General features: G+C 47.5%; 1 protein-coding gene across 4 annotated transcripts in view; it reads left to right on the top strand.

Annotated features, from left to right (window-relative positions):
* Positions 1-14,308, top strand: part of rnf24 (ring finger protein 24) — a 35,559-nt gene that overhangs the window by 11,928 nt on the left and 9,323 nt on the right. For all 4 annotated transcript variants that reach the window (XM_028975611.1, XM_028975612.1, XM_028975613.1 and 1 more), the window contains exons 2-4: positions 2,920-3,048; positions 12,211-12,253; positions 12,796-12,837. In XM_028975611.1, the coding sequence (XP_028831444.1) occupies positions 2,927-3,048; positions 12,211-12,253; positions 12,796-12,837 (207 nt within the window). In that variant the 5' untranslated portion in view covers positions 2,920-2,926. The remainder of the gene's footprint in view (positions 1-2,919; positions 3,049-12,210; positions 12,254-12,795; positions 12,838-14,308) is intronic.

The raw sequence follows: 14,308 nt of genomic DNA, 5'->3' as shown, positions 1-14,308 counted from the left end.
GGCAAGAGCCGGCAGCAGGGCTTCCCACAAGCCCTCGGGGAGATCGAGCACATCCAGCCCGCGCCATAACTCACAGAAGCCGTTGCAGGCGCCTCCAATGCCACGCTATAGCTATTTACTAAAAGTCTGTTCACTCTTTTCTTTATGTGTGTGTGTATATGATTTTGTCATTATTCATTTCATTTAGCCAAACTATCTAGTGCCGAGATGAAGACAGAACAATAACTATTTTCTCCATACAAACTGTAAAAAAAATAAAATCTCGATATGTCAATGACATGGTTGTCCATGGATTTCGATTAGGACTTAGGGCCATACTGTTGCCGTACTGTGACGTAGTTTAACAAATATATACTGCACACATATATAAGCCTCATAGCATGCATAATAACAACGAGCAAAAGAGGAGGGAATTAAAAGGGGCACCAATTGGGGACAATTTTCTCAGGATTAGGACAGTTTTTCATCCTCAGGGATCTTGTTCGTCTGTGCGCGGCACTCAGCATGTTATATTGGAGGGAGAACAAAGATAGGTTGGGCAACTTCCCAGTGCAATCTGGCCACAAGTTCTGCCATGGGTGGAGTGTCACTGCAGCCAACCAGAAAGCAGCGTGATTATGAGAGCTCCGTGCATGAGGGGGATAACTGTTCACTTTGGTTCGGTGTGAGGTTGTGCACAGAAGGAGGGGAAATGTGGGTGTTTCTTTTCTCTCTCTCTCTCTCTCTCTCTCTTTCGCTCTCTCTCTCCATCCCAGGCTCATCTGAGCACAGATACACAAGCTATAAATTTACAAATTTAAACCTTAGCCTACTCTGCACATGGATGGTGTTTGAATGAGTATGAGTGAGTGTGTTTTTTACTACGTGACTCAGTTACAATTAAGATATAAAATACCTTTTATTAGAAATACCATTAAATACTCATTATCAATGTCAAGAGAACAACTTTCTGAGGATTGTAATTATCATTTGCTGTACTTATGACCTCTGTAACTGTTAGGACTGGCCAATGCATTGAAGGAATTTCATTTTGTTAATATTTATAATGTCATTCATAATGTCACTGCTTGACAGTTGTGAATATTGCGACGTAGTGTGTTTCACAATTATGCAATATGTCTGCCCCGATAATGTACATTGGTACATTTATTTAGCGCTCTGGCATTAAACGGTTAAATATGATTATTTTGCTCATATTTCCCTGGAGTGAGTGAGGGTGGGCGCTTGCAGAACGTAAACAGTGTGTTGGCAGTAGCGATGCTTGTGGAAGGAAGTCAGGGTTTACTTATGTGTCTGTGGCCCAGGCGATTCCTGAATAATTGGGCCACTGAAGGCTAAAGCTCCAGCTCTGGGAATGAATGTGGGGGTCGCTCTAGAGTTTCACAACTGCAAGTCACGCTCATTCAGCCTCGCCGAGCTCCATTAGCACAGACAGGGACATGCCTGGGCATGGGGTGGGAACGTATATGCCTACACTTCCACTGCTTAGTAAGCTTCGGCTTCTAACAGTTGGTTCTGTTCTATAATGGACAAGACAGGAAATTCTGTGTTTTTTGAGCATATTCAAACTTGTTACAAATTATGAAAGTGCTGCATTATTTCTCTAGTTAGTACACAACCCACAATGTATTCTGATCATTTGCATTTATATTTAAGGCATTTTGTCCAGAATGACACACATCGGTGCTTATGTCTGATCTGTATAGTTTGACTTAGATCAACAACTGCTGTTTAACAGAGACTATAAACCAAGTTACATAGCATCACAAGCCCGGTTAAGGTGTAAAGAGTGCAGAAAAAAATTTCTGGAGCAGATTAGCCACTAAGACAGAATGATGATGAATGCGCTGATTTGTGTACATGTGCAGGAACGTCAAACAGCCGGTACAGATTGTGCACCAACACACAGCATGGCTGGCAGTACAGATAAATTTGCCAAAGCAATTGGAACCAGTTGTGAAAAAGGAACCCAGGAACATGAACTGAACTTTAAATGAGTGCTTTTCTATGTGAACTGGCCCAACGCTGATATCAGTGATGTCTCACTAACCACAGTCATGAATGTGTTTTTTTAAAACAAGTCTGTAAATTTAAGAACCCTGTGACACAAGTATGAATGAAAGGTCATGACAGTTGACTACTGAACCACAATTTACATGTGTCTGAATACTCATATTTAATTTTTCTTAGGCTGCTGATGGTCATTGTCACCGAAACGTCATTTTGTCTGTGGAAGGCTTGTCACAATACTGAAATTTCAAATAAATACTGATACTAAGGATGGTACTTGATACTCGATACTATTTTACTATGATACTACAGGGAAGGAAAAAACACACACACGCACACACATTTATTCTTAGTACATAAAGAAATGAAAGAATAAATAAATTGATAGACAGATAACGAACAAATTAATTAATTAATGAAAGAAATGTTTTTTGTGTTTGTTTTTTAAAGGCCTCTTTGGTTCTCATCCCCCAGAAGTGAAAAATATATGCGCATTGAGCAATTAGAACTGCATGATTGCCTGAAAACTTAAGCCTGACCCTGATCTAGTCAATTAAAACTTTATTTAAAAAATGAACATTTGACCGACCAGAAGTTCACAAACTTGGCCCAACCTGACCCGACCAGACTAAAAGGATGAAAATTGATGAAAAACAATGAGAAAACTTCCAGACAGTACACTTGCTTTTTACATTTTCTAGCAAGCATGGTGTGTCTCTCATGGAAACAGGGCTACCCCCTGCTATGCCTGTTGAAAATTGTTGTATTCTGCAAAATTTAAGTATCGATATCAGTGCTAATTGAGTAATTGAGGTGTGGACGAGTACACTGAAAGCTGACCTTCTATTTTCTAATCAACAAATCATCAAGCCTAACCTTTCCCCCATATGTCTCTCTTCCCCTGTTCAGGATTTCCATGAGCTTCAGAATGCCGAATATAGGGTTTCAGAACCTTCCACTCAATATCTACATTGTGGTCTTTGGCACGGCCATCTTCGTCTTCATCCTCAGTCTCCTCTTCTGCTGCTACCTGATCCGGTAAGATCTGTTTCCATGCAATGTTGCCAGTCCTTTGAACAGTTATGAATGGTTTTACCGTAATACTCTGATTCCCCATGTAACCCATAAACCTATATCCTGTTCCAAACAGCAACTGCCCTTTCATGCTGGTTTCCCATTTTATGAGCTTTAATGAAAAGCACAAATCCAGGAATTGTGAACAGATGGACACATTCAGTTCGTTTATTTCTCTCGAGCATTAAAATGTCAAGTCTGAGACCCTCACACTCTGTTACATGCACGCTTTGTTACCCCTGACCTCAGTCAAGATGACATGTCCTGTGATGGTGTTACTGTCTCTAATGAGCCATTGGTTTGTGTGTTGGTTAACAGCGCCAAGTCAAATTTAGCCTAATAAGCTAAATAAGTTCAGCCTCAGTTTTTATGAGGAACACAGAGTTTTAGGATCTAGGACAGTAAAAGCAGAACTTCAAACAACACTGGGCCAGCTTAGTCCTCAAGAACTATTGAGGAGTATTGCTGTTGTGCTACTGGGCACTCGGTGGAAGTTTTTTTGCTAAATAACCGGCCTTAGGGGAGAATTGGGCACATGGTATTTGAATAACCCTGACTTTGCTGTAGAGTACAACTGATGAAAACTCAGCAAGCCCCTTGCTTTATTCTTAGAAATGGGGCAGGTTTTTTTATATCCTGACTGCAAGTTTTAAAAAATAGCCCCTGGCAGAAAGGACGAGGAGAGGCTGACAGATGGTTGCATTTTAGAACAACTTCCTTTTATCTTCTCACCAGGTCACAGAGAGGAAGAGAATGGGACTATAAGAAGGGGTTTACATTGAAACCTGGAATTTTAACTAAAAAATGGCAAAAGGTAGATCAAGTAAAGAAAAGAATGGCTCAGTGTAATTAATAATTGCACATGCGATCACAGTGGCAGGATGCATTGCAGCAAAGCCACAGTTCTGGTAACAGCATCTCCTTCATGATGATATCACCGCTCCAGCAATCTATGGCTAACACACTCTTGCATAAATAATGGAAAACATGTCTGTGCTGAACACCTGAAGTAATGAACAAGGAGCCCCGCTTTTGCGTTGTGACTGGGCGCAAGGGTTTATTTCTGTCACGACTACGGACTTACGGGGGAAGGAAGCGCAGAGGTCTGACATGCTGGGAACGGGGTTTTATTAATACAAACAATAAAGAAATACAAATAAACAGCGGCGCGGTGGCCGAAAACGATTTAACTTAAATAACGAACTGAAACTAACCCGTAGGCGTGTGGCGATTGCCAGAACTCAAAACACATGAAACAAAACTAGGTCAAGTTCGTGCAGCGAGTTCACGAAAATGCCAGCGACCCCGAACGGGCAGAAACTTCCGGCATTTATGGGGCGTCAGGATTGGATTCCGGTGTGGAGTCCAGCTGCAGGCAATCCTGACAGAGCCCCCCCTCCAAGGGCTACGTCCTCGGAGCCCCAACAGTACCATCAGTGGAGGCGGCGGGGCGGATGGCGGCAACCACAGGGCTCCTGCCCTGCTGTATCCTCCCCTTGGAGGACCCGGTCCCTCGGGCTGGCTCCCCGGCGTGGTCAGGCGTGGCGGCCCCGGTCCCTCGGGCTGGCTCCCCGGCGTGGTCAGGCGTGGCGGCCCCGGTCCCTCGGGCTGGCTCCCCGGCGTGGTCAGGCGTGGCGGCCCCGGACCCTCGGCCTGGCTCCCCGGCGTGGTCCCGCTTGGCGGCCCCGGACCCTCGGCCTGGCTCCCCGGCGTGGTCCCGCTTGGCGGCCCCGGACCCCCGCCTGGCTCCCCGGCGTGGTCCCGCTTGGCGGCCCCGGACCCTCGGCCTGGCTCCCCGGCGTGGTCCCGCATGGCGGCCCCGGACCCTCGGCCTGGCTCCCCGGCGTGGTCCCGCATGGCGGCCCCGGACTCCCGTACCTGCACACAATAATCAGGGCCGATCCATCTGGGTACGTGTGGGCCCTGTCTCCACATGTCCCCTCTGACACGTCTTGTGTCCACCCCCCTGCACCGCGCAGGGAGATTGTCCCAGAGCCTCCGGCGACTGTTCCAGGCACCCCAGGCTGGTGCCTTCTGGGACTATGCAGCCCCTCTCGCTGCACGGCCCTGGTGCCAAGGGGGGGGGCATTGCCAGACCATCCGGCTAGCCCCTTCTGCGTCCGTTGGGACAAGCAGGCCCTCTTCCTGCCTGTCCCATCTGGGTCCTCATGCCTACCCGGGGGCTCTATGGCGCTCCACCCCTCTGGAGGCAGACGCAGGCCCATGCCTGGCCCGCCCTCCTCACTGGCTACCGGAGGACCCAGCTCCATCGCTTCCCCACCTCCCCTCCCCTCAGGAGGAGTCCCCAACCCGAACTGCACCCCCCCAAAAAATTCTTTGGGGGAGCACCCCCCCCGGCTGGACTTAGGGGTACCTTGGGGCTTGTCCACCTCGCCTTGGACCAGCACATTCGGGTCAGGAACCTCCTCCCTGGGGTTCGGCTCCGCGGCTGGGTCGCCATCTGGTGGACACAAAGAGGGGAAGTGGGGGCAACATACGGACACATATGCCACGCACACACACACAGACAGAGACAGACAGAAGAGAGGGTCGTCTAGTTCCCTCTCTGAGCACTCCGGGACCTCCTCAGGGGGCACAGCCAGGATCTCGGGAGGCGCGACCTTCTCGTCGCCCGCCAGTGCTTGGTCTTCTTGCCCCGGATCATGACTGGCGCTGGATGTGGTGGAGGGGCAGAGTTCGATCCCTGGCTCAGGCTCTGGCCGATCAAACTCCGCCCTCAGTCTCTGCTGGAAGTCCCGAAAACTGCTGTCTGTCTCTCCCTGCTGCCAGAGGGTTGTGCTCCAGCCCCATGCTGACCCAAGCAGACACGAGAGGATGGTGGTGGTCTTATCAGTGTCTGCTGCCCCACTGAAGGGTCCCGGGACAATTGGGCTGTCCCACACGGGGCTGGGCACGTCGCTGGAGATGGTGGTAGGTGTGTGGTGTGGAGGGGGGTGGACGTCTTCTCCAGCAGGTATGGGCGCTGGTGCTGCACTGCCATTTCGCTGGGGAACGTCCGGGCAGAGGGAAGGCAGGTCGACGACTGGAGCAGGAATGGAGGATTCCCTGTGAGGCAGTCCCGGCAGCGCAGTTGCTGGCTGGCGACCTCCCGTCGCCCTCTTCCACCAGCTTTCCTCACACTGCTGGGAGGGACGTGGGTTTCCACGGACCTCGTGACGATCCTGGATGGGCGCGATGGGCGGAGCCATCCCGGCACCGACTGCCCAAACGGCGTCATCCTGGTCGTCGTCCGTGTCCACCTCGTACCCCCGGAAGTCACATGGGTCATCACGGACGCCGCGATGATCTCGGACGCGCACGCTGGGCGGAGCCATCCCGGCAACGACCGCCCACCGAAAATCCACGTCATCATCGCTTTCGTCATCCGTGTCCTCCCACCGGTGACTCCAAGGGTCGTCCACCCTGCGGACATCCTGGACCCATGGCGCGATAAGCTCCCATGGGCAGTACTCTGGCCATTCGGGCTGGAGGCTGCCCACCTCCTCGCTGGAGGAACGCCGCCGTTGTTGCCGCTTCTCACCCCCCTGGAAGTGACGTGGGACCCCACGGACCTTGCGACGATCGCAGACTGGCGCGATGGGCGGAGCCCAACTCTCGTCTCCCGTGCTCTCGTCGTCGTCCGTGTCGTCCCAGTCCACGGGGAGCCTTGCCAGCAGAGCGCAGAGTTCTTGGCTCGACATGGCGAAGATCGTGGAGGTCGCATCTTCTGCGCTCGCTGCCCACGTCACTTCCTCGCTGCTGCCGACGCCAACGTCCTCGCTCCGCCCACTCACCCGCCGACGTTGTCGCTTCCGGGTTTCGCGGAGTTTCCCGGGGGTGACGTCATCACGCGGCGCCGCGTACCACGGCTTCTCGGGGAGAAAACGCTCCACCAGAACGGGCGGCGCGTCTCTCCCCTGGCGTCCGCGTTCGCCGCGCCGGGCTGCGTCCTTCGCGGCGTTTCTTCTCCTCTGTTTTTTACCTCTGCGCTTTTGGGTGGGTCGCTGGCATTCTGTCACGACTACGGACTTACGGGGGAAGGAAGCGCAGAGGTTTGACATACTGGGAACGGGGTTCTATTAATACAAACAATAAAGAAATACAAATAAACAGCGGCGCGGTGGCCGAAAACGATTTAACTTAAATAACGAACTGAAACTAACCCGTAGGCGTGTGGCGATTGCCAGAACTCAAAACACATGAAACAAAACTAGGTCAAGTTCGTGCAGCGAGTTCACGAAAATGCCAGCGACCCCGAACGGGCAGAAACTTCCGGCATTTATGGGGCGTCAGGATTGGATTCCGGTGTGGAGTCCAGCTGCAGGCAATCCTGACAATTTCCCTCGCGTTCCTTTAAAAAATCGAAATAATCATTTGTCAAGAGCATCTTTAAATAACATGTAGTTTCTGCGGATGATTATCTTAATTGCTCAACCACAATCAGCCAGTTATGAAATGTTTTAAATAAATTGCTATTGCATGATCTCAGCATTAGTGCAGGACGGCAAGAACTCACATCTTCCCACTAGGATGGGTATACAGCTACATTGAGAATTGCAATCACTCAGTCATATAATATGTATAATTGTATCATGACCTTTCCAAACAAATCACTATTAAACAATGTACAGAATAATCCCAAATGTAGTGTACATTGAGTTGGGTCCTGAGTTATTGAAATAATGTTATTTGCAGATCGGGTCCCAGTGAAACAAATGAGGGATTTCAATAAAAGCGATTATGTAAGTCGCTCTGGTTACAAACTTCTGCCAAATGATGTAAATGTACGTGAAAAAGAGCAATGCAACTTCTAAATTCTACAATTCATTGAAGTGAAAAAGATATTATTTTGATTTCATTTGGACTTGTGCTGTGCTCTGCTTCATGGCTGATGTTGTTCTTCATTGAGAGTGAAAAGGTCAAAGCAGCACAGAATTGGCATAGCCAGAAAGGTCTTCCCCTCTGAAACAAAGGCATGACTTTACATTGAAACAGCTCATTTGAACCGTCACTATATTCAGAAGCTGCTTATTTGCACAGATTCCAAAGGCTGTATTGTGCCTCCATGGTGACAGGCGCTGTCCTGTTCATATAAAATTCACTATAAAAAATGTCTGTAAGCTATTTTTCATCTTCAAATCTGTATACACATGGAGTGAACGATTTGTTCACATTTTAATGTGGACATTTTTGTGTGTGGAGGAGACAGTCCTGTGTTTTATAATCCAGTGCTCATCCAGTGTTGCGCAGATTATTTGGCCCCTGCCCTGTGTACTGCATTCCAAACCAAGAAAAGAGGAGGGGACCAGCCCCTCCCCCTTTCAGACGGCCTCTTAGGACCTGGCCAATCACGTCACTCCTGCCCACTGTTGCCATGGAGGCCCTCCCTAACAGCAGTGGCACCCATAGAAAGCATAGTTCGTGTTGTATTTCTCGCCCGAGACACCGAGAACCTCATTGCCCCTCTGTTTTTCGCTTTTACCTAAAAAAAAAATAAAAAAAAAAAGGTATAAACTCTTCATTTTGCGGATTATCACGTTGACAAGTCATGGACACAGGCTTCTGAAGATGCAGTCTCACAGCCGCCCCACACCAAAGCTGCTCAAACACCCCACTGTACTGCACACCCTCCCTACCCACGCCATCAGAGGAGTGAACTCTGAAATATTCATACCACAGGGGGATGGAGGAACATGACGACAATCGCAAATTTAGCAGTGCGACCCGAAATAGAAGCACTCCTTCGCTAACACCGAGTCATTTTTCATTTGCTCTTCTCTATTTTTTCTTTCTTTTTTTTTTGGTGACTGCTCCATTTAGTTAACCTCTCCCAGTGAGCGCAGGAACAATCGAGTGTGCAGAATGCTTCCTTTTGCTGCTTTTTTTTAATACCTGCAGTCTACCGGCTGCGTGTAAAATTGACGCTGGCTTATTACGTCTTTCTAAGAACAATTGGAGTCAATGATTTCATAAGTGTCATTATTATAGGCTTCTGGTTTTAGACAAAATCACCTGTACAACTCACACCAACACACTAAATCCCTTGTAGCTGAACTGGACTGGACTTAATGGAGCGTAATGTACACGTAAATCAAAACGTACGACCGAATCATATCTGATTAGCTTATTAAGATCGTGAAGCTAATGAGGCAGCAGCTCTTTGCTGGCAACTTCATTTTGGCACAATGTGCAGCCAATATCTTGGCTTCGCCTTCATGGTGCCTTCATTACTCATTTCACTGGTTTTTAGCGCTGTCTGTCTTCTTTGTTCTTTGACATAAATGTTACTCTTGCACTGCCTGTATACCATGTCTGTCTGTGTCGCACACGTCCACTTTATGTCGGTATGTAACGTTGTTTAAATGTTACATGTAGCACCAGGTTCCGGAGAAACGCTGTTTCGTTTCACTATGTACCGTCTAACACGTATATAGCTGAAATGACGACAAAGTTGACTTAACTTGACTTGACTTGATGAATGCCAAGCACGAACTGGCCGCGAGGACCGAGGGGGACGTGTGCTGGAGTTGACCTGTGAACAGCGTCCACACACAGGCATGTGAGGCCAAACGTAGCAGCCACACACCAGGCCCAGCAGGCACGTGCTAAATGTTTCAGCTCCTGCGCATGCTCCAGTCATGAAATATGTGATACATTAATGCATGAATCATATCATATGCAGCACACAAACAAACATGTCTGCACAGAGGAGTTGGTAGCTCGCTACCTAGCTACTGTTAACATGCTAAACCGCAACAACATGTGTAGGCGGTTGAGAGCATACAGAAAAAACATTTATTTATACACATCTTCCTGCATTATACCACAGTCAGAGATATGCAAATACATTCACAGAATTTATTTGTACTCTGTTTAAATCATTGTTGCATCGCCCTCGTACATCAAAGGTATGGACGTCTCCTGACCTCTGAAGGCTACCTGTGGAATCATGCACTAAAAATGGGTCTTCACGGATCGCAGATTTTTCCAGCACATTCCACCAGTGCTCATTGAACTCGCATCTTCCTTAAATCATGCCTGAAATGATCACACTGACCGAGACCCCTGCCATCGGGGAGGCCACGCGCGACCCTGCTACAGTAGATGGTATCATGTATCAATCGATCTTCCCCATGAATGGAGGATTCCATCACACAGCGTACACCAACTTCCCTTCTTCTTGTAGTTCTTTCTGCTGCCAGACAGATGAGCACATGGTCTGAACAAACGCATGATTCATCAGGGCCATAAGTGTCCCTGAGCCTGTCACCAGTTCACTGGTAGTCCTTCTGTTAATCAATTTTGCTTCATCCAGCCTACCGGGATCACCTAATAGATATGCCCATTTTTGAAGAGCCATGACCCCTGACCTTAACCCAAATAACCTGTGTGCCCTTGGGAGCCTCTTCACCTTTACCTGCCGATCTCTTTTAGAACCTCAGTTGTCCTCCAAGACTCCGCTCTCTCTGCTCCAAGAGGTTTAGGTTTCTTTTAATGGGGATGATTTAAAAAAACCTGTTGCTACTCTTCTGTTTTTTTTTTCTGCTTTCTTTCCTGTCCTGTTTTTTCGTCTCATCTGTTTACCTCTGCAGAGTTTTTCCTTTTTAATTTTTTTTCATAAAACATTTGCGATCCTGGCAGGGACTTGTTTTGTGCAGTCCGCCTGAAACGTGTTTTGGTGCTGTTAATGAACAATCTCTAGATGTGCACGTTTATTAATACTCTGTGTGGTAAAACGGGTGAAATGATAACCCATGATGATGACGAGAACCGAGAAAGCTCTCACTGGTTAAATTTCATTCAATATTTATAGCATCTTACGAAATGACCCCTGTTAATAACAAATCACACCAATGCCTGAAATCTGATCGCCTACCCATCAGGCACATATTAACATGGCTGAGCATGTGCTGTCATATTCATCTTGGTTTATGTACTTTTAGTGTTGTTTGACTAATTTGAATAAATTTCACATGCTTTTGCAAGCATTTGCACGCTCAGCCCGCGATGTCTGTAGGGTGAAAATGGCTGACCTGATTTTTTTTCTTTCCTTAAGAATTCGATGCCTGTTAACCCACAAATCTTGGCTGCCTCATCAGCACAGATGACCCTTAAAGCCTGCAGTAGCTACGGGGTAATCATATTTTACTCCGAGGCACTCAGTAATGAAATCCAGTAAAGCATTCTTTAAGACCTATGTCGGCCTGTGCGGGCGGAGCATGTGTGAAAGACACCCCTCTGTTTTAAGGTGAACAGATTGTAATCTTCTCAGTGCTGAGGCTGCAGAACGCCACGAGATGTGACACAGAGATGATTAACTGAGCTTTATACACTCACTGAGCTGCAGCCCCGTGTTGGGTCAGTTTTATGACCTGGTAAGGTCTAGTTTTTTTTTTTTCTTTCTTCTTCTGTGTTTCACAAAGCAAAACCGCATTGAGGTTCTGTCTTGGGTGTCAGATTCCCAGCGGACTTGGTAATTGCCATGGCAGATTGCAGACACTCTTTATCTGTCAAAGTCACCACTGGGTCAGCAGCACAGGGCTACAGTCCACTGTAAGGCATCTTTTTTCTAATCAGAGGCAGCCAAGGCTGTTGGGTTCAAGGCTTTACCACAGGCAGTGTAGCACAGAGAGATGAAGGCTCTGAAGCTTCAAACACGACGAATTGGCAAGGTCAAAATATTATCTCGCCAGCGCGGCAATGAGCTGATAGGAACCCATCCAGCTGGAAACTCACCAGTTTGTATTGTAATGAGAAATAGAATCGCTGCTGACCTGGATTGCGTACAGCCAGGAGTCAGTGATCCAAACGTACGTGCCATTTTCCCTGGCATTTAGAAGCCACATTCCCCGATAAGGTTAAAATGAATGTGGATATGTCATTGTATTGTCACTAAAAACCAATGGTGGGGTGGGAGGGGGGTCTGAATGTAGCTTGAGTTACAATCTCAGAGTGAGCTATAAAAAAACCCAACCTGGATGGACCTCACTGAGACAAGGCGGACTTTATTTAATGGTAAAAAACTTCAGAATAAGGTATAATATTTCTCTGTCGTTTTTGTGGGGGGAAATTAATACTGCTGGTCATTAAAAAAAGGCGTGTCTCCCTTTTTGCTTTGTTCTCTAGGTTACGACACCAGGCACACAAGGAGCTCTATGCATACAAACAGGTAAGCGCCTGCCTGCTTTGCAGCAGCATACATAACTCAGAGGATGCTGCCGTCACACCGCGGTGCATGGAGTGTTTATTACAGGCTGTGGGTGATAAGGTCATCCTCCCTCTCCTCCCCCCGCACAGTCATAATGAAATTTATTCCCAGTGCAAGATGCCATTGTCAGCCAGCACATGTTAGTAATATGTTTGGGGCTAACACACATACACACACACACACACAAACACACACAGCCTCACCTAATAGCTCTTTAGTCCCCTTGGAACAGACTAGCTGTTGTTTAATCAAGAACTTATGACATATGCAGTGTGGAAAATCATCCAAAAGTGCTGACCCGCCCTGTTTGTTTCGCTGTGGGGTTTTCGTATTACGTACTTAATCCCCCTGAGTCTCACTGCAGATATGTGCAGTACCGTTAATGCATTTACCATCCAGCTATAGCTTCATTCGAGGTCAGGATTGTGCGTTTTATTACTAATCGGGCATTAAAATTGGGAAGAGTTCGCATTTGATAACAATGATGTTTTCCTGTCTTTCAGGTCATTCAGAAAGAAAAGGTCAAAGAGTTAAATCTTCATGAGGTAAGCATCCACCCCTCTCTGCGCTCAGACGTGGTATTGTGATAAATACTGAGGCCGGATAATTACATGTCAGAGCCTCAGATCACCAAGAATCAATCCTGGCCGGCCCGCTGCAGGACACGCTGCTCCACCTGTTGCGCTCCTTATGCAGCAAGCGTGAAAGCTACACCCTCGAATCTTATGATTGCAGTATCCATGTCACTGCCGAAGTGTCAGCGCGGCGGCCGGCTCTGGTTTCTGGATGGAGCGGCTGGGCGGGGGTCGCATTCCTTCTGCCGTCTGCATTTAGATTTTTATATAACCTTCTTACAGCCGTTACGCAACTACTGCCGCGGTGGGTGCGTGAGTGCGGGCCGTCTTGTCCTTCAATCATAGAAGCGTAATAATGCGAACGGGATCCCACCTGGACGAGGTTGGCCACTGGGGTTTTTTTTTTCTGTCACTTCCTCTGTCTCGGTCATTTAACCCCAAGTCACAGTTTTACTGTAGTTGTGGATTCTGGCGCAGCACTGCTGGGACTTAGCGGACGGCCGCTAATGAAACGCTAGCGCTTGTACCAGCGTGTGAGGAAAAACAGCCCCGCGGCCGCCTCCGTCTGGCTGGCCTGGAATTTCCCACAGTGCACTGCTGTGCTTTTGGTTTTTTTACTTCGGTGGGATGCAGTCTGAACGTTATTAGGCCTATGGGTGGATGTATCACACACACCTTTTCCCTTCTTTTACCGCAGGAGGAACTGGTCTGTTGGGTTTGTGAACAGGGGGCCTGTAGAACTAGAATTTTTTCGGCTTTCATGGGCATGTCCTCTGATGGCTTTTTCAGTGCCAGGCTCCTGCATCCACCATGTTGGAAGGAGAGATTCTGAAGGCCTTTCCTTCCAACAGCCGTCAGGCTCTACAACAAAGTTCATGCAGCCGACCAAACATACACATACACATTCAATTTATCTATGTTTACATATTCACATTTATACATTTATATTTTTAATATTTTAATTTTTCAGATTGCTTGTATAGTGTACATTTTTTGGTCTAGATTTTTTTTCTTCTACTGTCCACTTTCTGCTATGACAAATGCAATTTTCCCACTTGTGGGACTAATAAAGGATTATTTTATGACGCCGAGATCAACTTTTAAGATGTTTTGATTAATTAGGTTTTAAATAGAAGGATCACACTGACTGACAGCTCCCACCCTGCTTCTTCAATCAGTGACAAATGCAAGGTTTCCTGGCACTTAATCCATTTTTGCTCATAATTCATGCAATAGACAACTGTTATAGACAACTCTATTCACACAATACATATTGCCAGACACTCCAAACACTTCCAAAACATACCACTTAGACCAATAGTATTTCAGACCTGCAGCAAATGCACACATTCAGTCTGCACCTCAACTCTTCTGTGCCACTGAGCGATTGCTGTAATTAAATTTCAGCTCCCATGCACGGACTGGTGGTAATGGGGAGTTT

Source organism: Denticeps clupeoides, chromosome 4 (genome assembly GCF_900700375.1).
Source record: "Denticeps clupeoides chromosome 4, fDenClu1.1, whole genome shotgun sequence".
Taxonomy (NCBI): domain Eukaryota; kingdom Metazoa; phylum Chordata; class Actinopteri; order Clupeiformes; family Denticipitidae; genus Denticeps; species Denticeps clupeoides.
This window is presented reverse-complemented; position numbering and strand designations above follow the sequence as displayed.